We start from the raw sequence: 27,796 nt of genomic DNA on the forward strand, positions 1-27,796 counted from the left end.
AAGAGCTGTCAAAGGACACCAGAAACAAAATTGTAGACCTGCACCAGGCTGGGAAGACTGAATCTGCAATAGGTAAGCAGCTTGGTTTGAAGAAATCAACTGTGGGAGCAATTATTAGGAAATGGAAGACATACAAGACCACTGATAATCTCCCTCAATCTGGGGCTCCACGCAAGATCTCACCCCGTGGGGTCAAAATGATCACAAGAACGGTGAGCAAAAATCCCAGAACCACACGGGGGACCTAGTGAATGACCTGCAGAGAGCTGGGACCAAAGTAACAAAGCCTACCATCAGTAACACACTACGCCGCCAGGGACTCAAATCCTGCAGTGCCAGACGTGTCCCCCTGCTTAAACCAGTACATGTCCAGGCCCGTCTGAAGTTTGCTAGAGTACATTTGGATGATCCAGAAGAGGATTGGGAGAATGTCATATGGTCAGATGAAACCAAAATATAACTTTTTTGGTAAAAACTCAACTCGTCGTGTTTGGAGGACAAAGAATGCTGAGTTGCATCCAAAGAACACCATACCTACTGTGAAGCATGGGGGTGGAAACATCATGCTTTGGGGCTGTTTTTTCTGCAAAGGGACCAGGACGACTGATCCGTGTAAAGGAAAGAATGAATGGGGCCATGTATCGTGAGATTTTGAGTGAAAACCTCATTCCATCAGCAAGGGCATTGAAGATGAAACGTGGCTGGGTCTTTCAGCATGACAATGATCCCAAACACACCGCCCGGGCAACGAAGGAGTGGCTTCGTAAGAAGCATTTCAAGGTCCTGGAGTGGCCTAGCCAGTCTCCAGATCTCAACCCCATAGAAAATCTTTGGAAGGAGTTGAAAGTCCGTGTTGCCCAGCGACAGCTCCAAAACATCACTGCTCTAGAGGAGATCTGCATGGAGGAATGGGCCAAAATACCAGTAACAGTGTGTGAAAACCTTGAAGACTTACAGAAAACGTTTGACCTGTGTCATTGCCAACAAAGGGTATATAACAAAGTATTGAGAAACTTTTGTTATTGACCAAATACTTATTTTCCACCATAATTTGCAAATAAATTCATTAAAGATCCTACAATGTGATTTTCTGGATATTTTTTTTCTCATTTTGTCTGTCATAGTTGACGTGTACCTATGATGAAAATTACAGGCCTCTCTCATCTTTTTAAGTGGGAGAACTTGCTCAATTGGTGGCTGACTAAATACTTTTTTCCTAGCTAGATACAGTGGGGAGAACAAGTATTTGATACACTGCCGACAAAAATCCAGAAAATCACTTTGTATGATTTTTAAGTAATTAATTTGCATTTTATTGCATGACATAAGTATTTGATACATCAGAAAAGCAGAACTTAATATTTGGTACAGAAACCTTTGTTTGCAATTACAGAGGTCATACGTTTAATGTAGGTCTTGACCAGGTTTGCACACACTGCAGCAGGGATTTTGGCCCACTCCTCCATACAGACCTTCTCCAGATCCTTCAGGTTTCGGGGCTGTCGCTGGGCAATACAGACATTCAGCTCCCTCCAAAGATTTTCTATTGGGTTCAGGTCTGGATACTGGCTAGGCCACTCCAGGACCTTGAGATGCTTCTTACGGAGCCACTCCTTAGTTGCCCTGGCTGTGTGCTTCGGGTAGTTGTCATGCTGGAAGACCCAGCCACGACCCATCTTCAATGCTCTTACTGAGGGAAGGAGGTTGTTGGCCAAGATCTCGCGATACATGGCCCCATCCATCTTCCCCTCAATACGGTGCAGTCGTCCTGTCCCCTTTGCAGAAAAGCACCCCCAAAGAATGATGTTTCCACCTCCATGCTTCACGGTTGGGATGGTGTTCTTGGGGTTGTACTCATCCTTCTTCTTCCTCCAAACACGGCGAGTGGAGTTAAGACCAAAAAGCTATATTTTTGTAACATCAGACCACATGACCTCCCATTACTCCTCTGGATCATCCAGATGGTCATTGGCAAACTTCAGACGGGCCTGGACATGCGCTGGCTTGACCAGGGGGACCTTGCGTGCGCTGCAGGATTTTAATCAATGACGGCGTAGTGTGTTACTAATGGTTTTCTTTGAGACTGTGGTCCCAGCTCTCTTCAGGTCATTGACCAGGTCCTGCCATGTAGTTCTGGGCTGATCCCTCACCTTCCTCATGATCATTGATGCCCCACGAGGTGAGATCTTGCATGGAGCCCCAGACCGAGGGTGATTGACCGTCATCTTGAACTTCTTCCATTTTCTAATAATTGCGCCAACAGAGGTTGGAGTCTGTTTGATTGAGTCTGTGGACAGGTGTCTTTTATACAGGTAACGAGTTCAAACAGGTGCAGTTAATACAGGTAATGAGTGGAGAACAGGAGGGCTTCTTAAAGAAAAACTAACAGGTCTGTGAGAGCTGGAATTCTTACTGGTTGGTAGGTGATCAAATACTTATGTCATGCAATAAAATGCAAATTAATTACTTAAAAATCATACAATGTGATTTTCTGGATTTCTGTTTTAGATTCCGTCTCTCACAGTTGAAGTGTACCTATGATAAAAATTACAGACCTCTACATGCTTTGTAAGTAGGAAAACCTGCAAAATCGGCAGTGTATCAAATACTTGTTCTCCCCACTGTGTGTGTGTGTGTGTGTGTGTGTGTGTGTGTGTGTGTGTGTGTGTGTGTGTGTGTGTGTGTGTGTATGTATATATATATATATATATATATATATATATATATATATATATATACATATACACACACACATACATACATACATACATACATACATACATACATACATACATACATACATACATACATACATACACACATAAAGTTGAAGTCGGAAGTTTACATACACCTTAGCCAAATACATTTAAACTCAGTTTTTCACAATTTCTGACATTTAATCCTAGTAAAAATTCCCTGTCTTAGGTCAGTTAGGATCACCACTTTATTTTAAGAATGTGAAATGTCAGAATAATAGTAGAGATAATTATTTATTTCAGCTTTTATTTCTTTCATCACATTCCCAGTAGGTCAGAAGTTTACATACACTCAATTTGTATTTGGTAGCATTGCCTTTAAATTGTTTAACTTGGGTCAAACGTTTCGGGTAGCCTTCCACAAGCTTCACACAATAAGTTGGGTGAATTTTGGCCCAATCCTCCTGACAGAGCTGGTGTAACTGAGTCAGGTTTGTAGGCCTCCTTGCTCGCACACGCTTTTTCAGTTCTGCCAACAAATATTCTATAGGATTGAGGTCAGGGATTTGTAATGGCCACTCCAATACCTTGACTTTGTTGTCCTTAAGCCATTTTGCCACAACTTTGGAAGTATGCTTGGGGTCATTGTCCATTTGGAAGACCCATTTCCGACCAATCTTTAACTTCCTGACTGATGTCTTGAGATGTTGCTTCATTATATCCACATAATTGTCCTACCTCATGATGCCATCTATTTTGTGAAGTGCACCAGTCCCTCCTGCAACAAAGCACCCCCACAGCATGATGCTGCCACCCCCGTGCTTCACGGTTGGGATGGTGTTCTTCGGCTTGCAAGCTTTCCCCTTTTTCCTCCAAACATAACGATGGTCATTATGGCCAAACAGTTATATTTTTGTTTCATCAGTCCAGAGGACATTTCTCCAAAAAGTACGATCTTTGTCCCCATGTGCAGTTGCAAACCGTAGTCTGGCTTTTTTATGGTGGTTTTGGAGCAGTGGCTTCTTCCTTGCTGAGCGGCCTTTCAGGTTATGTCGATATAGGACTTGTTTTACTGTGGATATAGATACTTTTGTACCTGTTTCCTCCAGCATCTTCACAAGGTCCTTTGCTGTTGTTCTGGGATTGATTTGCACTTTTTGCACCAAAGTACGTTCATCTCTAGGAGACAGAAGGCGTCTCCTTTCTGAGCGGTATGACGGCTGCGTGGTCCCATGGTGTTTATACTTGCGTGCTATTGTTTGTACAGATGAATGTGGTACCTTCAGGTATTTGGAAATTGCTCCCAAGGATGAACCATACTTGTGGAGGTCTACAATTATTTTTCCTGAGGTCTTGGCTGATTTCTTTTGATTTTCCCATGATGTCAAGCAAAGAGGCACTGAGTTTGAAGGTAGGCCATGAAATACATCCACAGGTACACCTCCAATTGACTCAAATGATGTCAATTAGCCTATCAGAAGCTTCTAAAGCCATGGCATAATTTTCCGGAATTTTCCAAGCTGTTTAAAGGCACAGTCAACTTAGTGTATGTAAACTTCTGACCCAATGGAATTGTGATACAGTGAATTATAAGTGAAATAATCTGTCTGTAAACAGTTGTTTGAAATATGACTTGTGTCATGCACAAAGTAGATGTCCTAACCGACTTGCCAAAACTATAGTTTGTTAACAAGACATTTGTGGAGTGGTTGAAAAACGAGTTTTAATGACTCCAACCTAGGTGTATGTAAACTTCCGACTTCAACTGTACATATCCTTTTTTAAATTATATTTCCCTTCATTTCTTTCCAACTACACCACCCCTTCCCAAATTGGAATAAACTAGTGAACAACAATGCTTAGACCTCTACTTCCAGCTTATACATACTATATACATTTTATGGACACAGTCAAATTTTGTTTGTTTTTACTCCTGAACTTTCTCCGATCATTTTCATGATATCCATCTGGTTTGCTTCTATATGCCATATTTTTCTAACTGTGCTCTTTCACAAAAGCTCTCAACCTATAACCTATATAGTTATTATGGACACAGTATGCTTTACATTAGTTATCTTGTTGTTATTAGTTGTTGTTAGTTGTTATTAGTCCCATCCTTCAGCTCCATTCAACACCTCCCATCTATCTCTTAACACCATCCATATTGGATTTCTATTTGCCATATATTTTTCAACTGTACTGTGATGTTTTACAAAAGTTCTGAACCTTTCTATTATTATTGTTTTTACAGATTGTAAATTGAAAATAAACATTTTTGCTAAAAGTATTATTATGTTATTGATCGATTGACTATGACTTTTCAGATCACCCAGTAGTGCTATCTGCAGGGTCAGCTCCAGGTAAATATTGCAATCCTTTAGCCATTCCTGGACCTGTGTCCAAAAACAAGCTACAAATGGACAGTACCAAAACAAATGATCTAATGATTCTGTCTCTTCGCAGCAAAATCTGCAGAGCTGGGAAGATTGTATCCCCCATATAAATAACATTCTATTGGTAGCAAGAATTTTATATAATAATTTAAATTGAAAAATTCAAAGTTTTGAATCCAGCGTTGTTTTGCGTATCAGTTCATAAACACTATGCCATGGAATCGGTACGTCAAAAATCTCTTCCCAACTATTTTGCAATCTATATGGGACGGCTGTCAATCCTTTGGTCCTTAAATGAAACTGGTATACTTTTGTATTTATCACAATTTTCTTTAACCAATTAAGTTCTTTAATGCAAGGCCGACAGACAAGTTCCTTACTTTTTCCCCCTTCCACTTTCCTCTTCCATTTTTGCGGTAATGCTGCAATTATTTGGTTGTAGTTTTGGGTAGAGCAGATCTTTTTAATTCTATGCGCTATACATTTTGCTAGAATTTTTGCATCACAACACTGAAGTGTAAGGGGCCTCCAATTTTTTCAATGAACTGGATCTTTATATTTTCCACTTGTATCCTGTTTCAGTAATAATGAAATCAGACCTTCTTCTTTAGTGTCTGATAATCTACCATTTACATAGGAGTGGTTAAAACATGCTAATAACTGCCCTCTGAGTATATCAAAAAAAAGTTTGGTATACCTCGACTGGTATGTCATCCAACCCTGGAGTTCTCCCGGACTTAAAGTATTTAATTGCATCCAGAAGTTCCTCCTCTGTAATTTCACCTTCACATGATTCTTTCTGTATAGCTGTTAATTTTACGTTATCAATAGAAAAAACATCTCTACAATTTGTTTCAGTTAGAGGAGATGGAGGCGACTGAAACGAAAACATATGCTTAAAGTACTTTGTTTCCACCTTCAAAATATCATTTGGTGAATCATGGGTGACCGTCATTTGTAACCAGGTTCAGTAAATTATTTTTGGTAGCATTCCTATGTTGAAGATTAAAAATGAATTTGGTGCATTTTCCCCCATATTCCATCCAGTTTGCTTTATTTTTATAATATATTACACTTGATCTTTCTTGAATAACCTATGTTATGTCGGAAAGAATCAGTTATAAATTCCTCTGTCCTAGTTAAAAACAAATTATCATCCAATAGGCTTTGATAAAATGTCCAATATCCTCGCCCACGTGGAAATTCAGTAAGAGTAATGTATATTCCAATTATATGATGGTCCGACCGCATTCTGTCCCCTATCAACACCTTTTTAAACTTTTGATGCCAACGAGAATGACATAAGAAAGAAGTCAAGACGACTAGCTTGATTGAGTCTCCACCATGTATAGACTCACTCCCGAGTGGCGCAGTGGTCTAAGGCACTGCATTGCAGTGCTAGCTGTGCCACTAGAGATCCTGGTTCGAATCCAGGCTCTGTCGTAGCCGGCCGCGACCGGGAGACCCATGGGGCGGCGCGCAATTGGCCCAGCGTCGTCCAGGGTAGGGGAGGGAATGGCCGGCAGGGATGTAGCTCAGTTGGTAGAGCATGGCGTTTGCAACGCCAGGGTTGTGGGTTATTCCCACAGGGGGTATGAAAAAAATAAAAATAATGTATGCACTGGATAAGAGCGGCTGCTAAATGACTAAAATGTAAAATGTAAATGTAAAAATGTATATCTCACTAGATCAGGATATTTAAGCCTCCATATATCTACTAGTTCTAATGTATCCATGACATTCACGATTTCCTTAAGAGCATGACGGTGTTTGTCTGTAGTGCGATTTCCTTTATGGTCCATTGAGCTATTTAAAACGGTATTATAATCTCCTACCATAATAATAGTGTCTTGAATTGCTTGCAGTGTTGATAATTTATTATATATATATTATCAAAGAAGTGTGGATCATCATTATTTGGTCTGAAAAGGTTAATGAGCCATATCTGTTTATGGTCCAATAACATATTTAAAATAATCCATCTACCTTGCATATCTGTTTGGACAATTTGCACATTCGGATCGAAATTACTGTTCATTAATATCATCACCCCTTTTGAGTTCTTTGTCCATGTGAGAAGTATATTTCGCCCCCCCATTCCTTTTTCCACACAACTTCATCTAGAATTGTTGAATGGGTTTCCTGTAAACAATAGATATTATATTATTTCTCTTTGAGCCATGTAAATATTGTTATTTTGTTATTATCTGGCTATACTTATTTCACCACATACCATAATGGGATACAAGTTTCAAATCTATTTATCATTATATATGGTTGTAAATTTACCAATAGAAAATACCACAGTGATTGAGTGTCCATATAGCTGTAGCATGATATTTGCATTGCTACTAAGTAACCCTCCAATTGTTCTCCACTAATTCCCCCGCTAAAGCCCCTCCCCATCCCAAGTTGGGCCGTCATCCCAGTGATCAGCATACCACCCCCGTCCCCCCGGATCCCTAGGCCCCCAAGAGGCCAAGACCCATCCATTGAAAACAGCACACAGTGCCACCCACAAAACAGAAGCAGATCAACCGTCAAAAGCATTTCCAATGCTCTCACCTCAATATATATACAGTGGGGAGAACAAGTATTTGATACACTGCCAATTTTGCAGGTTTTCCTACTTACAAAGCATGTAGAGGTCTGTAATTTTTATCATAGGTACACTTCAAATGTGAGAGACGGAATCTAAAACAAAAATTCAGAAAATCACATTGTATGATTTTTAAGTAATTCATTTGCATTTTATTGCATGACATAAGTATTTGATCACCTACCAACCAGTAAGAATTCCGGCTCTCACAGACCTGTTAGTTTTTCTTTAAGAAGCCCTCCTGTTCTCCACTCATTACCTGTATTAACTGCACCTGTTTGAACTCTTTACCTGTATAAAAGACACCTGTCCACACACTCAATCAAACAGACTCCAACCTCTCCACAATGGCCAAGACCAGAGAGCTGTGTAAGGACATCAGGGATAAAATTGTAGACCTGCACAAGGCTGGGATGGGCTACAGGACAATAGGCAAGCAGCTTGGTGAGAAGGCAACAACTGTTGGCGCAATTATTAGAAAATTGAAGAAGTTCAAGATGACGGTCAATCACCCTCGGTCTGGGGCTCCATGCAAGATCTCACCTCGTGGGGCATCAATGATCATGAGGAAGGTTAGGGATCAGCCCAGAACTACACGGCAGGACCTGGTCAATGACCTGAAGAGAGCTGGGACCACAGTCTCAAAGAAAACCATTAGTAACACACTACGCCGTCATGGATTAAAATCCTGCAGCGCACGCAAGGTCCCCCTGCTCAAGCCATGTCCAGGCCCGTCTGAAGTTTGCCAATGACCATCTGGATGATCCAGAGGAGGAATGGGAGAAGGTGATGTGGTCTGATGAGACAAAAATAGAGCTTTTTGGTCTAAACTCCACTCGTCGTGTTTGGAGGAAGAAGAAGGATGAGTACAACCCCAAGAACACCATCCCAACCGTGAAGCATGGAGGTGGAAACATCATTCTTTGGGGATGCTTTTCTGCAAAGGGGACAGGACGACTGCACCGTATTGAGGGGAGGATGGATGGGGCCATGTATCGCGAGATCTTGGCCAACAACCTCCTTCCCTCAGTAAGAGCATTGAAGATGGGTCGTGGCTAGGTCTTCCAGCATGACAACGACCCGAAACACACAGCCAGGGCAACTAAGGAGTGGCTCCGTAAGAAGCATCTCAAGGTCCTGGAGTGGTCTAGCCAGTCTCCAGACCTGAACCCAATAGAAAATCTTTGGAGGGAGCTGAAAGTCCGTATTGCCCAGCGACAGCCCCGAAACCTGAAGGATCTGGAGAAGGTCTGTATGGAGGAGTGGGCCAAAATCCCTGCTGCAGTGTGTGCAAACCTGGTCAAGACCTACAGGAAACGTATGATCTCTGTAATTGCAAACAAAGGTTTCTGTACCAAATATTAAGTTCTGCTTTTCTGATGTATCAAATACTTATGTCATGCAATAAAATGCACATTAATTACTTTTAAAATCATACAATGTGATTTTCTGGATTTTTGTTTTAGATTCCGTCTCTCACAGTTGAAGTGTACCTATGATAAACATTACAGACCTCTACATGCTTTGTAAGTAGGCAAACCTGCAAAATCGGCAGTGTATCAAATACTTGTTCTCCCCACTGTATAGCTATTAAAAAATATATATCCATTCAAATATCTTGCATATCTTATTTTCCATCATTAGCAATTAATATGCGTAACAATGTCTGCAGTTCATGTGTAGGATTTTAACCTATAACCCGGATTGCCATTGTATTACATTACATTTTTGACAAGCAATTATTATTTTAGCAAACAATTATTGTGGTTCATCCTATATTCTCCCTAACATCCTTACCCCCTTGCAACAGATGTGGGATAAACATACACGCACATACTCTAAACACACTCAACCCCTTTCCTCCACAATCAACCATAAGATCAGATGCTCAACGGTTGTTACATCCCAGACCCCAACTCAAGAAAGGACCTGATTTACGAATGCATATACAGTTACAGCTGTTTGAGAAAGCATGCAAGATTGATCAAAAATTTATAACAATGTGAGATTTGATTAATCTATGTCAAGTCCTAGGTGATGGAGATCAGATCCACCCTCTTCACCTGAGACAAAAACACTCTGGTACCAGAGTGCACAAAATTGAAAGCTCTCTCTCACAACCCCTGCTCACAGACACACGTTGGTTCTGGGATATGCAACCATTTCCTTTCTCACTCACTTAACGCCACACTTATTCAAACACAAAAATGCACACCACACCTTCCATCACAATTCATCCACACATACTGTGCCTTCTATTCGCTATGTTTTTATCTCCACTATGTTGATTGAGTACATGTGTTCTAATTAGTTGTATTTGAAGATGTATTATTTTGCTTTGTTATCTTTTCTTGTAATACCGTCTTATCCTTTTATAAAATACTATACATACTATAAATGTTATTTATTATTACAATCCCTACCATGGCTAGTATTGGGTGATCCATTATTCGACTCCTCTATTAGAACTTTCATCCTTTTATACAATTCAATAGTTGAACTATGTAATTGCTTTTAGAGGTGGCTTTTCCAGCAAAAACTAAGAATAGAAAAATGACATGTCAGGCAGAGAGCCAGGGCATACAGACCTAGCTACAGGTAATGAACACCATCTCATCTCTGATGTCCACTTCATTATTAGCTAGTGGAAAAAATGTTGATGCAGCCTCAAAGCTTGCTACTAGCCAGTGAAATATGGAGCAAAACGGCCAGAGAACCACTGACTACATCTCCATGTTAAAGCAGTAGAGTAAGGCAGCAAGGAGTGTCCAGAGAGGGCATATAGATGATGATATGAGGCAGAACTTGTTTATGTTATGACCCAGTAGACACACTGCTCTGCTCTGACCCCACTCACCACTATCACCATCGCTCATCCACCATCCAAGGCCCACCAGAAGGCAGCCTGTGTGAAATACTACGCAAGGGTGACTACGGTCCTCTCCTCTCCTCCACTTAACCCTTGACATACAATATTAAATTAGCAGCAGTGGAGGCTCCTCAGAAGAGGAAGGGGAGGACCATCCTCCTCAGTGAAATAATAGTGAAACACTAAAAAAGTTATCATTTTTAGCTAAAACTATACTAAATATATTCATATGTCATCAAATAATTGATTAAAACACACTGTTTTGCAATGAAGGTCTATAGTAACTTCAACAGCACTCTCTGGGGTAGCACCATGGCGTAGCCGGAGAACAGCTAGCTCCTGTCCTCCTCTGTCTACATTGATAAATATAAAACCTAGGATGCTCGTAGGCCTCACCCACTTCCATAGACCTACATGGTAATTATGACCACTTCCGGAGGACGACCTCCAACCAATCAAAGCTTTTGCAGTATGGATGTTGTCCATCCAATCATAAGATAAGGATCAGAAAATGAACCTAGTGTGTTGTTTTGGGGTTGTGCCACAGAGCATTATGGGTGGGGGGTTCTATGTGTTGAGAAGCTTGGTGAGTTGGTGACATTATTGGATAGAGATTGAAAAGTGATAGTTGAGCATTTTTTATGATATTATTCAATTCAAATTAGTTTCTTCAAATTACAGGAGACGGAGGAGGTAGATTATAAATAGTTTTCTTGGTTTTAGTGTCCTGTTAGTGCAATTTATTTAAATTTGCCTTGCTAACTTCAGTAGCAAGTAGCAGTAGCTAGCTACCAGGTCCGGTGTGCAGTTTTCGCCGCCAACGCTACCGCAAACTTTGTATACTTTTTGTTGAGAACCCCTTTCATTCTCTGGGTACACGGAAAAGGTGCGAATTAAAACCGAGGGTCGACCTCTGCCTGAGACCAGTTTCATGAAGAAGGATTAAAAAGGTGAGGGCATTCAATACCAATTGGTATCAAAAGTATAGCTGGTTACATTTACGTCATTTAGCAGACGCTCTTATCCAGAGCAACTTACAGTTAGTGCATACATTATTTTTTTATTTTTTTTATTCATACTGGCCCCCCGAGGGAATCGAACCCACAACCCTGGCGTTGCAAACGCCATGCTCTACCAACTGAGCTACCTCCCTGCCGGCCATTCCCTCCTCCCTTCCCTGGACGACGCTGGGCCAATTGTGCGCCGCCCCATTGATCTCCCGGTTGCAGCCAGCTACAGCAGAGCCTGGATTCGAACCAGGATCTCTAGTGGCACAGCTAGCACTGCGCCACTCGGGAGGTTAACAGGGAGTCTTTCATCAAGCCGCCTGTATTGCTGGCCTTGCCTGCTTTTTGGAAAGTCAGCCTTGGGCGAAAGAGGGGTACAGTGACCTGAAGAACATCTATCGTTCAGCTAAACGGCAAAACAAAAGCAGGGAGCATATAAAACGCCCACATCAGAAAAAGCAGCAACAATCATGACGAAAGTCTGCGTATTCAAACTGCGCAACACAACGAGAAAGTAAGAAGAAACAGGGATGTTCTCAAGCGGCTTATCAACACCACTGTGTTTTTGGGCATGCAATAATTGGCTTTTAGAGTACATGACGAGAGGGAAAGTTCCCGCTAACAAGTGCAACTACAAGGAGCTTGCCGCGGTAATTGCGCGTTACGATGCTTTACTTACGGAACATATGGAACTTTCTACTGGTCTTTTCTGGGATGTTGAAATAAATTCTGAATGATTTCATAGCTTCCATCGCATCATCCATTAAAAGTTAGATTAAAGAGAGAGGTTGACGCAGCGCATGTTTTCGCGCACGCTAAAGTAGGTTTTCCACTTTCCTCTGGTATTTATTTAGCAAAGATGATAACAAAAAGCACTCCGGACAGACAAAAGCAAAAACTCATTACATAAATGTTGCAGCAGCCTAGGCTACACCTAAACATGAGAGATATGACATGCTGTATGAGATGAAAACGAGACGGTTTTTCATTCTGATCAACTGTAGGCTACTAATTAGAGCAGCTGCATACAGCCTATGTGCGCTGTCCATTTGTTCAGGGTAACTCATTGGTTACATTATGTATTTATAGTCCATTTGTGTGTCAGGAGAAAAAGTGAATGTGATCAAATTTTGTTTATATTCAAAATTGGGCTGGCTAGGCTGCCTATATGTTTTCAATCCAAAATTATTAACTGGAATGAATCAATCAGCATAATAGTGATGACAGATGTGAGTAGATTTTTTATAAGGCCTACAGTTGCCTGCATGATGCAAACATGCATAAAGCAAGCTCAGCCCTGTGAGTTCTATTGTCCATCAGTTGTTGTCTGTGTCTGGGTAGAGGAAATCCCCCTCCTAATCTAGTCTAATTATAATTAATATAAAGAAGTATAATCCCCCCCCCCAATCTAGGACCTATGGTGCCACCAGTCTGCTTGCAGTTGTCAGTTAGACAGGTATGTGGATGATCAGGGCTTTATTCAGGAACGTTTCTTGGCCTACTATGATGTGTCAAGTGGGTGAGATGCACAGTCTGTGTTTAACTTCATGGAGAAACTTGTTTTTCAAACCTACGATGGCGCGGCTGTAATGGAATGTATCTGCTATTTGTATTTATAGCGAAGTCCTCTCCTGTTCCCTGATTAAGAGGTGATGACAACTTCACTCCACTACCATTGTCAACTCTCTCCTGACATAAACTGAAGCCACGTCTCATGTGCCCGCTCTCCAAGCACGGTGAGTACCCCTATCAATTTTCTCTCATTACTGTATGTAGAGTCAATCACATACACAAACACAATCACATTATTACACATCAATGATTTTACTCCTTGCTTGGACTAACTCATTCTTAGCTATTTTGTCTAACTGTGTAGTGTGTTGTGTTATTGTTTTTGTCTTCCCAGTCAAATCCTGTCCTGCACTGAAGTCAAGCCTCTGAACACCTCAACTCATGCCCTAATTCAATCACTGCGGTGATCCCTTCCCAACACGGTATAAGTAGCCCTCTCATGGGCGGCAGGTAGCTTAGTGGGTAAGAGCGTTGTGCCAGTAACCGAAAGGTCGCTGGTTCTAATCCCCGAGCCGACTAGGTGAAAAATCTGTCGATGTGCCCTTAAGCAAGGCACTTAACCCTAATTGCTCATGTAAGTCGCTCTGGATAAGAGCGTCTGCTAAATGACTAAAATGTAAATGTAATTCCCATTCCCCATAATAATATAATAATATGCCATTTAGCAGACACTTTTATCCAAAGCGACTTACAGTCATGCGTGCATACATTTTTGTGTATGGGTGGTCCCGGGGATCGAACCCACTACCTTGGCGTTACAAGCGCCGTGCTCTACCAGCTGAGCTACAGAGGACCACAATATTGTACTATAAAATGTCTTTATTAAATGCTTTAGGTAAAAATAATGAATTACTCGGATGATTTTTGAAACACACTGACGTCTCCGTGCGTTCCGCGCCTATACCGTGGGTCTCTCATCCTCCTCATTTTTTTCAAGTCACCAGCCTCCACTGATTAGCAGCTAATTCAAACTAGTCTGTTGGTATTCAAAACCTCTGTGGTTGTGGAGGAGTGAGAGATGGATATGTGGGCACACTATGGCCAGCCTGGATTTCACACACACGGCCGTGACAGGGTGACACCTGCTTAGAGCCTAATGACATGGAACTGCTCTCTGGACGTCAGCACTGCTAGATGCCTGAAGTCTCTACTAAAGGGGAAAAGTGGTATGTCTAGCTGTCTGTGGACCTTGTCTAGATGACTGTGCTGATATCAGACATAGCTCTGTTATTGTTGTTAAACACTGATAACATCAGAGCTCTTTTAGCTAGGATGCCGGTGTGTTTATTAGTTCTGTCCCACTGATGCCGATTTACAAGGTCTAGTTGCATTTGAAAGATAAAAGCTTTGATTAAATCAGATCTACCGACGTGTATTGAAAGTAAAATGCACCCGAGCATTACTTTTAAATGTTGGACAGCATGAATCTGACAGATACTAAATGAATTAGAGACTTGTTTTGTGTGAGAAATGAATACATTCATTCAGACAGTGCAGAGACTACTGAGCCTTACAGTGTAGATCATAGAAATGTGTCTGCATCAAATAACAGTCAAATATATCACATAAGCTACATATTTCATATCGATTTAGCCTAGAGTAGACTAGATCCATTACTGTTAAACCCCTTTTAACCCTTTAGCCTGAATGAAGCCTTTAGCTTAGCCACTGAGGACCACTTATTGGATCGTTATCTAAACACAGACTGTATTATATCCAAGATGAAAGCCCATCACCATCAGATTAAATGGCGAGAGAAAATGGCTTCAGCCTGGTTTACTACAAATTCCCTCCTCGTGTGCGAGAAGGGCACCAAGGCCATTAGGGGTGTCTAGACAGCAGCTAGCGAGTGGCAGCATCCACAGAATTAATAATCCCACAACAAACAGCATCAGATCGATACAACAGCATGTTTCATATCCAGAGTCTCTGAGCGAGCAGGTAGGGCGAGGCCATTGTTGTGGGGTGGCAGGTAGCCTAGCAGTTAAAAGCATTGAGCCAGTAATCGAAAGGTTGCTGGTTTGAATCCCTGAGCCAACTAGGTGAAACATCTGTCGATGTGCTCTTGAGCAAGGCACTTAACCCTAATTGCTCCTGTAAGTTGCACTGGATAAGAGCGTCTGCTAAATGACTAAAATGGAAATGTTAATGTATTGAGTGCAGGGGGAAGTTATCGCAATCAGCATGGGTCCAACTCACCTCGCATCTTTCCTCCACTACTTACTGCTTACCAATATGGGCCCTTTCTACCACTACCCAGAACAGATCAATACAAATCTATTAGTAGCGGGGGGTTATAATGGCAATCTCTATAATAAAAAACACAAGATAAGGCAACAGGGATTTTCTTGTCAATACCAGTAGTTCTGAAAGCTGAGGTTTGACGGTTCTTATCAGAGCTTTGTTTCTCGGCCTATGGGGGCCTAAGCAGCTCTGAACTGTAATTGTCATCGATGGGACAATTTTAAACCCAAGCTGCACTCTTAAACTGTGATTGGAAGCGTTTTAGTTGGGGACAATATTTTATTGGTATACAGAGATGACCAGTTTACAGAGGAGTATAGAGTGCAGTGATGTGTCCTATAAGGCGTATTGGTGGCAAATCTGATGGCCGAATGGTAAAGAACATCTAGCCGCTCGAGAGCACCCTTACCTGCCGAGCTATAAATTACATCTCTGTAATCTAGCATGGGTAGGATGGTCATCTGAATCTGGGTTACTTTGCCAACTGGGGTGAAAGAGGAGCGATTAGGATAGAGGAAACCAAGTCTAGATTTAACCTTAGCCTGCAGCTTTGATATGCGCTGAGAGAAGGACAGTGTACCGTCTAGCCATACTCCCAAGTAATTGTATGAGGTGACTACCTCAAGCTCTAAACCCTCAAAAGGTAGTAATCACACTGGTTGGGAGAGGGGCATTCTTCTTACCAAACCACATTACCTTTGTTTTGGAGGTGTTCAGAACAAGGTTACGGACAGAGAAAGCTTGTTGGACACTAAGAAAGCTTTGTTGTAGAGCGTTTAACACAAAATCCGGGGAGGGGCCAGCTGAGTACAAGACTATCATCTGCATATAAATGGATGAGAGCGCTTCCTACTGCCTGAGCTATGTTGTTGATGTAAATTGAGAAGAGCGCGGGGCCTAGGATCAAGCCATGGGGTACTCCCTTGGTGACAGGCAGTGGCTGAAACAGCAGATGTTCTGACTTTATACACTGCACTCTTTGAGGTAGTTAGCAAACCAGGCCAAAGACCCCTCAGAGACACCAATACTCCTTAGCCGGCCCACAATAATGGAATGGTCTACCGTATCAAAAGCTTTGGCCAAGTCAATAAAAATAGAAGCACAACATTGCTTAGAATCAAGGGCAATGGTGACATCATTTAGAACCATTAAGGTTGCAGTGACACATCCATAACCTGAGCGGAAACCAGATTGCATGCCAGAGAGTATACTAGACATCAAGAAAGCCAGTCAGTTGACTATTGACAAGTTTAACACTTTTGATAAACAGGGCAAAATAGAAATTGGCCTATAACAGTTAGGATCAGCTTGATCTCCCCCTTTAAATAAAGGACGCACCGTGGCTGCCTTCCAAGCAATGTGAACATCCCCAGAGAGGAGAGACAGGTTAAAAGGGTCAGAGATTGGCTTGGCAATGACAGGGGCTGCAACCTTAAAGAAGAAAGGACCTAAACCATCTGACCCAGATGGTTTTTTGGGGTCGAGTTTAAGGAGCTCCTTTAGCACCTCAAGACTCAGTGACTGCCTGCAGGGAGAAACTTTGTAGCGGGGCAGGGGGAAAAAGAGGGAGGAGCATCTGGGCTAGTCGCATTAGAAGGGGTGGGAGATTAGGAAATGTTGGACGGGCAATGAGGCATGGCTGAGTCAAATAGGAATCCTGACTTAATGAAGTGGTGATTAAAGAGCTCAGCCATGTGCTCCTTGTCAGTAACAACCTCATCATCAACATTAAGGGACATGGGCAGCTGTGAGGAGGAGGGTTTATTCTCCAGATCTTTAACCGTTTTCCAGACCTTCTTGGGTTTAGACCCAGAGAGAGAACTGCTCCTTAAAGTAACTCACTTTGGCCTTCCGGATAGCCTAAGTGCACTTATTTCTAATTCGCCTGAACGAGAGTCAGTCAACTTGAGTATGCGTGTGCTGAGCCTTTTGCCAAATGGAATTCTTGAGGTGGAGTAACTTTGCCAGATCAAGGTTGAACCAGGGGCTGAACCAGTTTTTAATTCTAATTTTCTTTATGGGGTCGTGTGTTAACAATACCACTTGAAAATATCAAAAAAGAAGGTCCAAGCATCTTCGACAGAGGGGATCAAGCTGATTCTATACCAATTTACAGAGGCCAGGTCATGAAGGAAGGCTTGCTCATTAAAGTGTTTTAGCAAATGTCTATGACAAATCAGGACAGGTTGTTTCACTGAGCAGCCATTACGAACACAGGCTATAAAACAGTGATCACTAAGGTCATTACAGAAAACACCAGACTGATACCTATCATGATTCTTTGTGAGGATAACATCAAGGAGAGTAGCCTTTTCTGGGTGTTTGGAGTCATACCTTGTGGGATTGGTAATAATCTGAGAAAGATTTAGGGAGTCCCATTGCTTTAGGACTTGGTCAGGTGGCTTAAGCATGTCCCAGTTTAGGTCACCTAGCAGGACAAATTCAGACTTAGCGTAAGGGGCCAGGAGAGAGCTTAGGGCAGGTACGGTACAGGCTGATGCTGATGGTGGACGATAACACCCAGCAACAAATCAACAAAGAGCTATTTGAAAGTTGAATGCTTAAAACCAGTAAATCAAATTGTTTGGGGACAGACTTGGTGGAGACAGCCGAGCACTAAGGTGTTCCTTGGTAAAGATTGCCACTTCACCACCTTTGGAAGATCTGTCTTGCCGAAAAAGGTTATAACCAGAAAGGTTAACATCAGTGTTCAAAACACTCTTTCTTAACCACATCTCAGTAATGACCAACACATCTGGATTGGAGCTGTGAACCCACACTTTCAATTGATCCATTTTAGGCAATAAACAGAGTTGCAAAGAAAAAGTCCAGTGTCTGTGTTCTTTTGCCCATCTTAATCTTTTATTTTTATTGGCCAGTCTGAGATATGGCTTTTTCTTTGCAACTCTGCCTAGGTCAGCATCCCGGAGTCGCCTCTTCACTGTTGACGTTGAGACTGGTGTTTTGTGGTTACTATTTAATGAAGCTGCCAGTTGAGGACCTGTGAGGCGTCTGTTTCTCAAACTAGACACTAATGTATTTGTCCTCTTGCTCAGTTGTGCACCGGGGCCTCCCACTCTTTCTATTCTGGTTTGAGCCAGTTTGCGCTGTTCTGTGAAGGGAGTAGTACTCAGCGTTGTACGAGATCTTCAGTTTCTTGGCAATTTCATGGAATAGCCTTCATTTCTCAGAACAAGAATAGACTGACGAGTTTCAGAAGAAAGTTATTTGTTTCTGGCCATTTTGAGCCTGTAATCGAACCTACAATTGCTGATGCTCCAGATACTCAACTAGTCTCAAGAAGGCCAGTTTTATTGCTTCTTTAAATCAGCACAACCGTTTACAGCTGTGCTAACATAATTGCAAAAGGGTTTTCTAATGATCAATTAGCCTTTTAAAATGATAAACTTGGATTAGCAAACACAACGTGCCATTGGAACACAGGACTGATGGTTGCTGATAATGGGCCTCTGTACGCCTATGTAGATATTCCATTAAAAATCTGCCGTTTCCAGCTACAATAGCCATTTACAACATTAACAATGTCTACACTGTATTTCTGATCAATTTGATGTTCTTTTAAAATGGACAAAAAAATTGCTTTTCTCTCAAAAACAAGGACATTTCTAAGTGACCCCAAACTTTTGAACGGTAGTGTACATTTTGAAGCTAAATGTAAAAAGATTGGCAAAATATTGCTGCCATGGAAAGGCAATCATCTTTCCATCCATGGAAAAGTCACATTAATATATTATTTAGCTGTCTCTCAATTCAATTATCTTCAAATGTCTCTCCCTTCGCCAGATAATACTTTTTTTAAACGATATGAACAGAAAATATTTAAATTTATATGGAACAATAAACCAGAGAAATTAAAAGAAAATACATGTATAACTCATTTCAAGAGGGTGGACTAAGACTGACTAATTTAAAGGCCCTGGTTGCGACCTTGAAGGAGTCTTGGATACAGAAACTACAGTACCAGTCAAAAGTTTAGACACACCTACTTATTCCAGAAATTATTCAGCAACTTGTTTTGTAAAACACAAATATTGAAATTGATGGACAACCTCTTTGTTGGCAATCCTTTATTGAAAAACATTTATTTTCTAAATTACATTGTGGACAAGGACGGAAAGTTTGATTTTGGAACATATGGGGATATTTGTACAACTCATGCTCAATTGGTGTCTGCTATAGCCCCCACATGGAAAGTTCAGATGAAGAAAGGAAAGCACATTTTAACTGTATGCCGTTCTACTTTTAAAAAAATAAAAAAAAATAAAAAATGGATACAAAATGACAAAATCACTTCAGAAATATACCAATTTACTTTGAATTTCCATAACCTATCTGCAATTCCATAAACATTTCAAACGTATTGGGAAGATGTATTTGACAACCCAATAACATGGAAGCAGGCCATACATTTTCCATACAAAACATCAATAGATACATACTCAAGAGCCTTTCAGTTAAAGATATTCGATAAAATTCTGTCAACAAAGAAAATGCTTTGCATTTGGGGTATTGAGCAAGACTCGAAATGCAGATTCTGTCATGATGCCAGATGGTGAAGCGTGATTCATCACTCCAGAGAACGCTTTTCCACTGCTCCAGAGTCCAATGATGGTGAGCTTTACACCACTCCAGCTGAAGCTTGGCATGGTGATCTTAGGCATGGAAACCCATTTCACGAAGATCCTGATGAACAGTTATTGTGCTGACGTTGCTTCCAGAGGCAGTTTGGAACTCGGTAGTGAGTGTTGCAACCGACGACAGACGATTTTAACGCACTACGCGCTTCAGCACTCGCCCGTCCCGTTCTGTGAGCTTGTGTGGCCTACCACTTTGCGGCTGAGCCGTTGTTGCTCCTAGACGTTTCCACTTCACAGTAACAGGGCTTACAGTTGACCGGGGATGCTCTAACGGCAGAAATTTGACGAACTGACTTGTTGGAAAGGTGGCATCCTATGACGGTGCCACGTTGAAAGTCACTGAGTTCTTCAGTAAGGCCATTATACTGCCAATGTTTGTCTAGATTGCATGGCTGCGTGCTCGATTTTATACACCTGTCAGCAACGGGTGTGACTGAAATAGCCGAATCCACTCATTTGAAGGGGTGTCCACACACACAGCTTATTATTATTACTATTATATATATAAAATAAAATAAAAAATCATCATCATCATCATCAAGCCCTCAATGAGTTGAATCAGGTGAGTTTGTCCGGGACTACAATAACAATGTGTGCCGTTGGGGGTACTGGAGGACTGGAATTGGGAAACACTGGGCTAGGGGATGGATAGTATTGGTTATTTCATCTTCAAAACCAGAAAGAAATATTGATTGCTTAAGCAGGTCTACACTTACTAAACGAACATCAGTAAAATCTAAGATCTGTAATCTACACTACATGGTACTATAAAATAGGCCTAATAAACATAATATTTAAAAGGCCACAGAGAGAGGCAGCTGGTAGATATGAACACAGCGGCATCGCTCAAATATAAGATTACTGTGTAAGCATGACTGAGCCCTCTAAAATATCAGATTGCCTTTGAGCAACACCGCTGCCTCCACGGCCCACACTGGCAACCCACAATCTGAGCAAAGTTAAAAGGAACAGAGCTTAATATTGGTTCAGACAACTCTTTTGATGAACACACATACTGAGTCTCTAGTGCAGGGCTCTCCAACCCTGTAACAAGTCACATAATAAGTTCATGGACTCACTCTGTGTGCAATAATAGTGTTTAACATTATTTTTTAATGACTACCTCATCGCTGTACCCCACACATATGATTATCTGTAAGGTCCCTCAGTCGAGCAGTGAATTTAAAACTAATATTCAACCACAAAGACCAGGGAGGTTTTCCAATGCCTTGCAAAGAAGGGCACCTTTTGGTAGATGGGTAAAAATAATAAAAAGCAGACATTAAATATCCCTTTGAGCATGGTGAAGTTATTAATTACACTTTGGATGGTGTATCAATAAACCCAGTCACTACAAAGATACAGGGGTCCTTCATAACTCAGTTGCCGGAGAGGAAGGAAACCACTCAGGGATTTCACCATGAGGCCAATGGTGACTTTAAAACAGAGTTTAATGGCTGTGAAAGGAGAAAACTGAGGATGGATCAACAACATTGTAGTTATTCCCCAATACTAACCTAATTGACAGAGTGAAAAGAAGGGAGTCTGTATAGAATACAAACATTCCAAAACATTCATCCTGTTTGCAACAAGGCACTAAAGGAATACTGCAGAAAATGGGACAAAGCAAATTTTTTTTTTTTTCTTTGTTATTTAGCAGACGCTCTTATCCAGAGCGACTTACATGAGCAATTAGGGTTAAGTGCCTTGCTCAAGGGCACATCGACAGATTTTTCACCTAGTCGGCTCAGGGATTAGAACCAGCGACCTTTCGGTTACTGGCACAACGCTCTTAACCACTAAGCTACCTGCCGCCCCATTAACTTTATGTCCTGAATACAAAGTGTTATGTTTGGGGCAAATTCAATGCAACACATTACTGAGTACCACTCTCTATATTTTCAAACATAGTGGTGGCTACATCATGTTATGGGTATGCTTGTAATCGTTAAGGACTGGGGAGAGTTTTTCAGGATAAAAAATAAACAGAATGGAGCTAAGCACAGAAATTCCTAGAGGAAACCCTGGTTCAGTCTCCTTTCCACCAGACACTGGGAGATGAATTCACCTTCAGCAGGACAATAACCTAAAACACAAGGCCAAATCTACACTGGAGTTGCTTACCAAGAAGACAGTGAATGTTCCTGAATGGCCGAGTTACAGTTGACTTAAATCTGCTTAATCGCAAGACCTGAAAATGGTTGTCTAGCAACGATCAACAACCAATTTGACAGAGCTTGAAGAATTTTGAAAATAATAAATGGCAAATGTTACACAATCCAGGTGTGGAAAGCTCTTACCCAGAAAGAGTCACAGCTGTAATTGCTGCCAAAGATGATTTTACAAAGTATTGACTCAGGTGTGAATACTTATGTAAATGAGATATTTCTGTATTTCATTTTCAATCAATTTGCAAAAATGTCTAACATGTTTTCACTTTGTCATTTTGGGCTGTAGTGTATAGATGGGTGAGAATTTTATTTTACATTTAATCGATTTTGAATTCGGGCTCTAACACAACAAAATGTGGAATAAGTCAAGTGGTATGAATACTTTCGGAAGGATAAGCAGATACACACTAAATATACAGTGGGGAAAAAAGTATTTAGTCAGCCACCAATTGTGCAAGTTCTCCCACTTAAAAAGATGAGAGAGGCCTGTAATTTTCATCATAGGTACACGTCAACTATGACAGACAAAATGAGAAAAAATAATCCAGAAAATTACATTGACTCAAAATCTCAAATCCTGCAGTGCCAGACGTGTCCCCCTGCTTAAGCCAGTACATGTCTAGGCCCGTCTGAAGTTTGCTAGAGTGCATTTGGATGATCCAGAAGAGGATTGGGAGAATGTCATATGGTCAGATGAAACCAAAATATAACTTTTTGGTAAAAACTCAACTCGTCGTGTTTAGAGGACAAAGAATGCTGAGTTGCATCCAAAGAACACCATACCTACTGTGAAGCATGGGGGTGGAAACATCATGCTTTGGGGCTGTTTTTCTGCAAAGCGACCAGGACGACTGATCCGTGTAAAGGAAAGAATGAATGGGGCCATGTATCGTGAGATTTTGAGTGAAAACCTCCTTCCATCAGCAAGGGCATTGAAGATGAAACGTGGCTGGGTCTTTCATTATGACAATGATCCCAAACACACCGCCCGGGCAACGAAGGAGTGGCTTCGTAAGAATCATTTCAAGGTCCTGGAGTGGCCTAGCCAGTCTCCAGATCTCAACCCCATAGAAAATCTTTGGAGGGAGTTCAAAGTCTGTGTTGCCCAGCGACAGCCCCAAAACATCACTGCTCTAGAGGAGATCTGCATGGAGGAATGGGCCAAAATACCAGCAACAGTGTGTGAAAACCTTGTGAAGACTTACAGAAAACGTTTGACCTGTGTCATTGCCAACAAAGGGTATATAACAAAGTATTGAGAAACTTTTGTTATTGACCAAATACTTATTTTCCACCATAATTTGCAAATAAATTCATTAAAGATCCTACAATGTGATTTTCTGGATTTTTTTCTCTCTCATTTTGTCTGTCATAGTTGACGTGTACCTATGATGAAAATTACAGGCCTCTCATCTTTTTAAGTGGGAGAACTTGCACAATTGGTGGCTGACTAAATACTTTTTTTCCCCACTGTAATAATATTACAACAATATATCAACACACACACACAGTGCTTATTTGAACACATATAATGTAATGATGCCTCCAACATAGGAGTAGCACGCTCCTCTCGCCACGTTCACCCACACTACCTACCTCCCTACTGCTAGTCTGCTGACAAAATCAAATGTATTTGTCACATACACAGACTACAGCAGGTGTAAAAGGTGCAGCAAAATGCTTATGTGCTAGCTCCCTCAACAATACAGTACATTAATCAATAATAACAATGAGAGTCAAGTAAAAAATACGAGGTAAAAGAAGAAGTATACAGTAGATAGTAATAATGGACTGTATTACACTGTATTTACATATATAAAGTGGGTAGTGGAATCAATAGTATATAATACACTGAACAAAAATATAAATGCAACAAGTTCATAAAAGGAAATCAGTCAATTGAAATAATCTATGGATTACACATGACTGGGAATACAGATATGCATCTGTTGGTCACAGATACCTTAAAAAAAGGTAGGGGCGTGGTTCAGAAAAGCAGTCGGTTTCTGGTGTGACCACCATTTCCCACATGCAGTGCAACACATGTCCTTCGCATAGAGTTGATCAGGCTGCTGATTGTGGCCTGTGGAATGTTGTCCCACTCCTCTTCAATGGCTGTGCTTAGTTGCTGTATATTGGCGGGAACTGGAACACGCTGTCGTACACATCAATCCAGAGAATCTCAAATGTGCTTAGTGGGTGACATGTCTGAGTATGCAGGCCATGGGAGAACTAGGACATTTTCAGCATCCAGGAATTGTGTACAGATCCTTGCGAAATGAGGTGATGGCGGCGGATGAATGGCACGACAATGGGCCTCAGGATCTCGTCACGGTATCTCTGTGCATTCAAATTGCCACCGGTAAAATGCAATTGTTTCCGTTGTCCGTAGCTTATGCCTGCCCATACCATAACCCCACTGCCACCATGGGGCACTCCGTTCACTATGTTGACATCAGCAAACAGCTCGCCTACACGATGCCATCTGCCCGGTACAGTTGAAACCGGGATTCATCCGTGAAAAGCACACTTTTCCACCGTGCCAGTGGCCATCGAAGTCGGTTATGACGCCGAACTGCAGTCAGGTCAAGACCCTGGTGAGGACGATGAGTACACAGATGAGCTTCCCTGAGGCAGTTTCTGACAGTTGTGCAAACCCACAGTTTCATCAGCTCATGGTAGTGAAATTAACATTCAATTATCTGGCAATAGCTCTGGTGGACATTCCAGCAGTCAGCATGCCAATTGCATGCTCCCTCAAAACTTGAGACATCTGAGGAGTATTTCTGTCTTTAATAATGCCCTTTTGTGTGGGAAAACTAATTCTGATTGGCTGGGCCTGGCTCCCCAGTGTGATGCAAAACACAGCATAATATGATTCAAAATGCATCATACAGGGATGATTTCTGTATTTTGAATGTTACATATCTAGAAAATTTGATTGCAAAACATTTTGTGACCATGTCAATAACAAATACCAAAATATCGTTTTTCGGTGGAGCTGCTTCTTCATCGGAGGTAAACGCAAACCTTGTTTTCTTCATTCCCTACAACTCTAGGGGAACACCAGGGGAAAGCTAGTACGTTTTACTTGCCAGAAGTTAAGCATGCTAGCCAACGTTAGCCAGGACGCTTTTTAGCATAAGCTAGGCTAGCTAGCCTCTTTGACATCAGCAAGGTCCGTTTAGAATAACCAAGCGAGTTAACACTACGTATTCTAAACAAAAGAGCTACCTCAGCAACTTCAACGTAGGGAGGCAGGAATAGCTAGTAAGAGCTAGCTCGCCTCTGCAAGTTAGCCAACCTGGCTAGCATGCTATGCAGCGCTCGTTTAGCTAGCCCGGTCTCAAAAGTCCACATAGGACCAGATCGCTTCATCAACAAGTCTGGGAAGAGGCAAGCGTAAATTGTTCCTGTTCATACCGAGATGAAAGAATGAATCCGAGCCTCACGCTTATCACCTGTGGAAGGTGGGGCTTCCAGCGAGACGCCGATTTCATTGGCCTTGTGAGGCGTGATTGTACAGTGAGGGAAAAAGGTATTTGTTCCCCTGCTGATTTTGTACGTCTGCACACTGACAAAGAAATGATCAGTCTATAATTTTAATGGTAGGTTTATTTGAACAGTGAGAGACAGAATAACAAAAAAAAAATCCAGAAAAACGCATGTCAAAAATGTTATAAATTGATTTGCATTTTAATTAGAGAAATAAGTATTTGACCCCCTCTCAATCAGAAAGATTTCTGGCTCGCAGGTGTCTTTTATACAGGTAACGAGCTGAGATTAGGAGCACACTCCTATCAATCAAGCAATCAATCAATCAGATTCCAAACTCTCCACCATGGCCAAGACCCAAAACTGGGTGAAAATGTTGTGGTCAGATGAGACCAAAATGGAGCTCTTTGGCATCAACTCAACTCGCCGTGTTTGGAGGAGGAGGAATGCTGCCTATGACCCCAAGAACACAATCCCCACTGTCAAATATGGAGGTGGAAACATTATGCTTTGGGGTAATTTTTCTGCTAAGGAGACAGGACAACTTCACCGCATCAAAGGGACGATGGACGGGGCCATGTACCGTCAAATCTTGGGTGAGAACCTCCTTCCCTCAGCCAGGGCATTGAAAATGGGTCGTGGATGGGTATTCCAGCATGACAATGACCCAAAACACACAGCCAAGGCAACAAAGGAGTGGCTCAAGAAGAAGCACATTAAGGTCCTGGAGTGGCCTAGCCAGTCTCCAGACCTTAATCCCATAGAAAATCTGTGGAGGGAGCTGAAGGTTCGAGTTGCCAAACGTCAGCCTCGAAACCTTAATGACTTGGAGAAGATCTGCAAAGAGGAGTGGGACAAAATCCCTCCTGAGATGTGTGCAAACCTGGTGGCCAACTACAAGAAACGTCTGACCTCTGATTGCCAACAAGGGTTTTGCCACCAAGTACTAAGTCATATTTTGCAGAGGGGTCAAATACTTATTTCCCTCATTAAAAAGCAAATCAATTTATAACATTGTTGACATGCGTTTTTCTGGACTTTTTTGTTGTTATTCTGTCTCTCACTGTTCAAATAAACCTACCATTAAAATTAGATTGATCATTTCTTTGTCAGTGGGCAAACGTACAAAATCAGCAGGGGATCAAATACTTTTTTCCCTCACTGTAGATCCTTCAACTGAAGTTGTGAGAATACGACACAACTACACACATCTAGTGGGCAAGTCCTGGAGAGCTTGCCTAGCTGGCCTGGCACTACTGCCCAACCATAGCCTTCATCATGAGCCCAGTGACAGCTGACAGAGACCAGAGAAGAATATACTATATATGGACTCGTCAACTCACACCAGTGTTTATGTGCACTCCAATCCCAATTCTATCTTAATCATAATATCACAGTCATATTTTAATTGTGTGTGTGTTTACATATTGTTTTCAAATGAGAAATTGGCCATGGAGCTGAGCGTTGGGTGAGTTCTATTTCTGTCATGTATATCAAACACATCCTTCTTACACATCCTCCTGAATCAACACCCTTCCACTTTATAGCCTGCCTGCAGCTGACAGTTTCCTGATCCAGTTGGAGTCCTTCCAGACCTACCCTGAGTGCCAGGCCAATTAACATCACATTTCAATTGGAGCCATGTTGCTCTCAACCTGATGCTTTAAACGTTTCCATGTTAGTCATATAGACCAACCAAAAGCTCTGTGGACTAACTAATTACAGATGATGAACAAGGTCTAGGCTTAGCCCAACCACCTTCTTTTCACTTGTCGACACTATATACACATTCCACTGGGCACACACTGGTTGAATCAACGTTGTTTCAATAAATGTACGTTGAACCAACGTGGAAAAGACGATGAATTGACGTCTGCCCAGTGGGATGAACAACTTAATTCCCAGTACAACCAATTTCACAAGGTTGTTTGACAGCCATCTGAAGCAAAATTAACTTGTTTCTGTTTGTCTTAAAAAGCTTCCCTTGCAGACTAAACACACACACAACAACACACAGCCAGAGGAGAGCACAGTGGAGACAGGCAGTGCACATTAATTAGGCTGCCCTGTTCCCACAACGCTTCTTTCCTCT

The 27,796-nt window shown here is 41.6% G+C and overlaps 1 protein-coding gene across 7 annotated transcripts in view; it reads right to left on the reverse strand.

The window, feature by feature from the left end:
* The window catches only part of LOC121552344 (A-kinase anchor protein 7-like), a 49,242-nt gene that overhangs the window by 10,911 nt on the left and 10,535 nt on the right, over window positions 1-27,796 (reverse strand). Inside the window, exon 9 of one of the 7 annotated variants that reach the window (XM_041865196.2) lies at window positions 24,763-24,803. The exons of the other annotated variants lie outside the window; for them this stretch is intronic. Coding sequence (XP_041721130.1) covers window positions 24,796-24,803 — 8 coding nt within the window. The 3' untranslated portion in view covers window positions 24,763-24,795. Of the gene's footprint in view, window positions 1-24,762; window positions 24,804-27,796 lie in introns of those variants that run through there. 7 annotated transcript variants of the gene reach the window in all.

This window comes from Coregonus clupeaformis, chromosome 36 (genome assembly GCF_020615455.1).
Source record: "Coregonus clupeaformis isolate EN_2021a chromosome 36, ASM2061545v1, whole genome shotgun sequence".
In the NCBI taxonomy this organism is placed as follows: domain Eukaryota; kingdom Metazoa; phylum Chordata; class Actinopteri; order Salmoniformes; family Salmonidae; genus Coregonus; species Coregonus clupeaformis.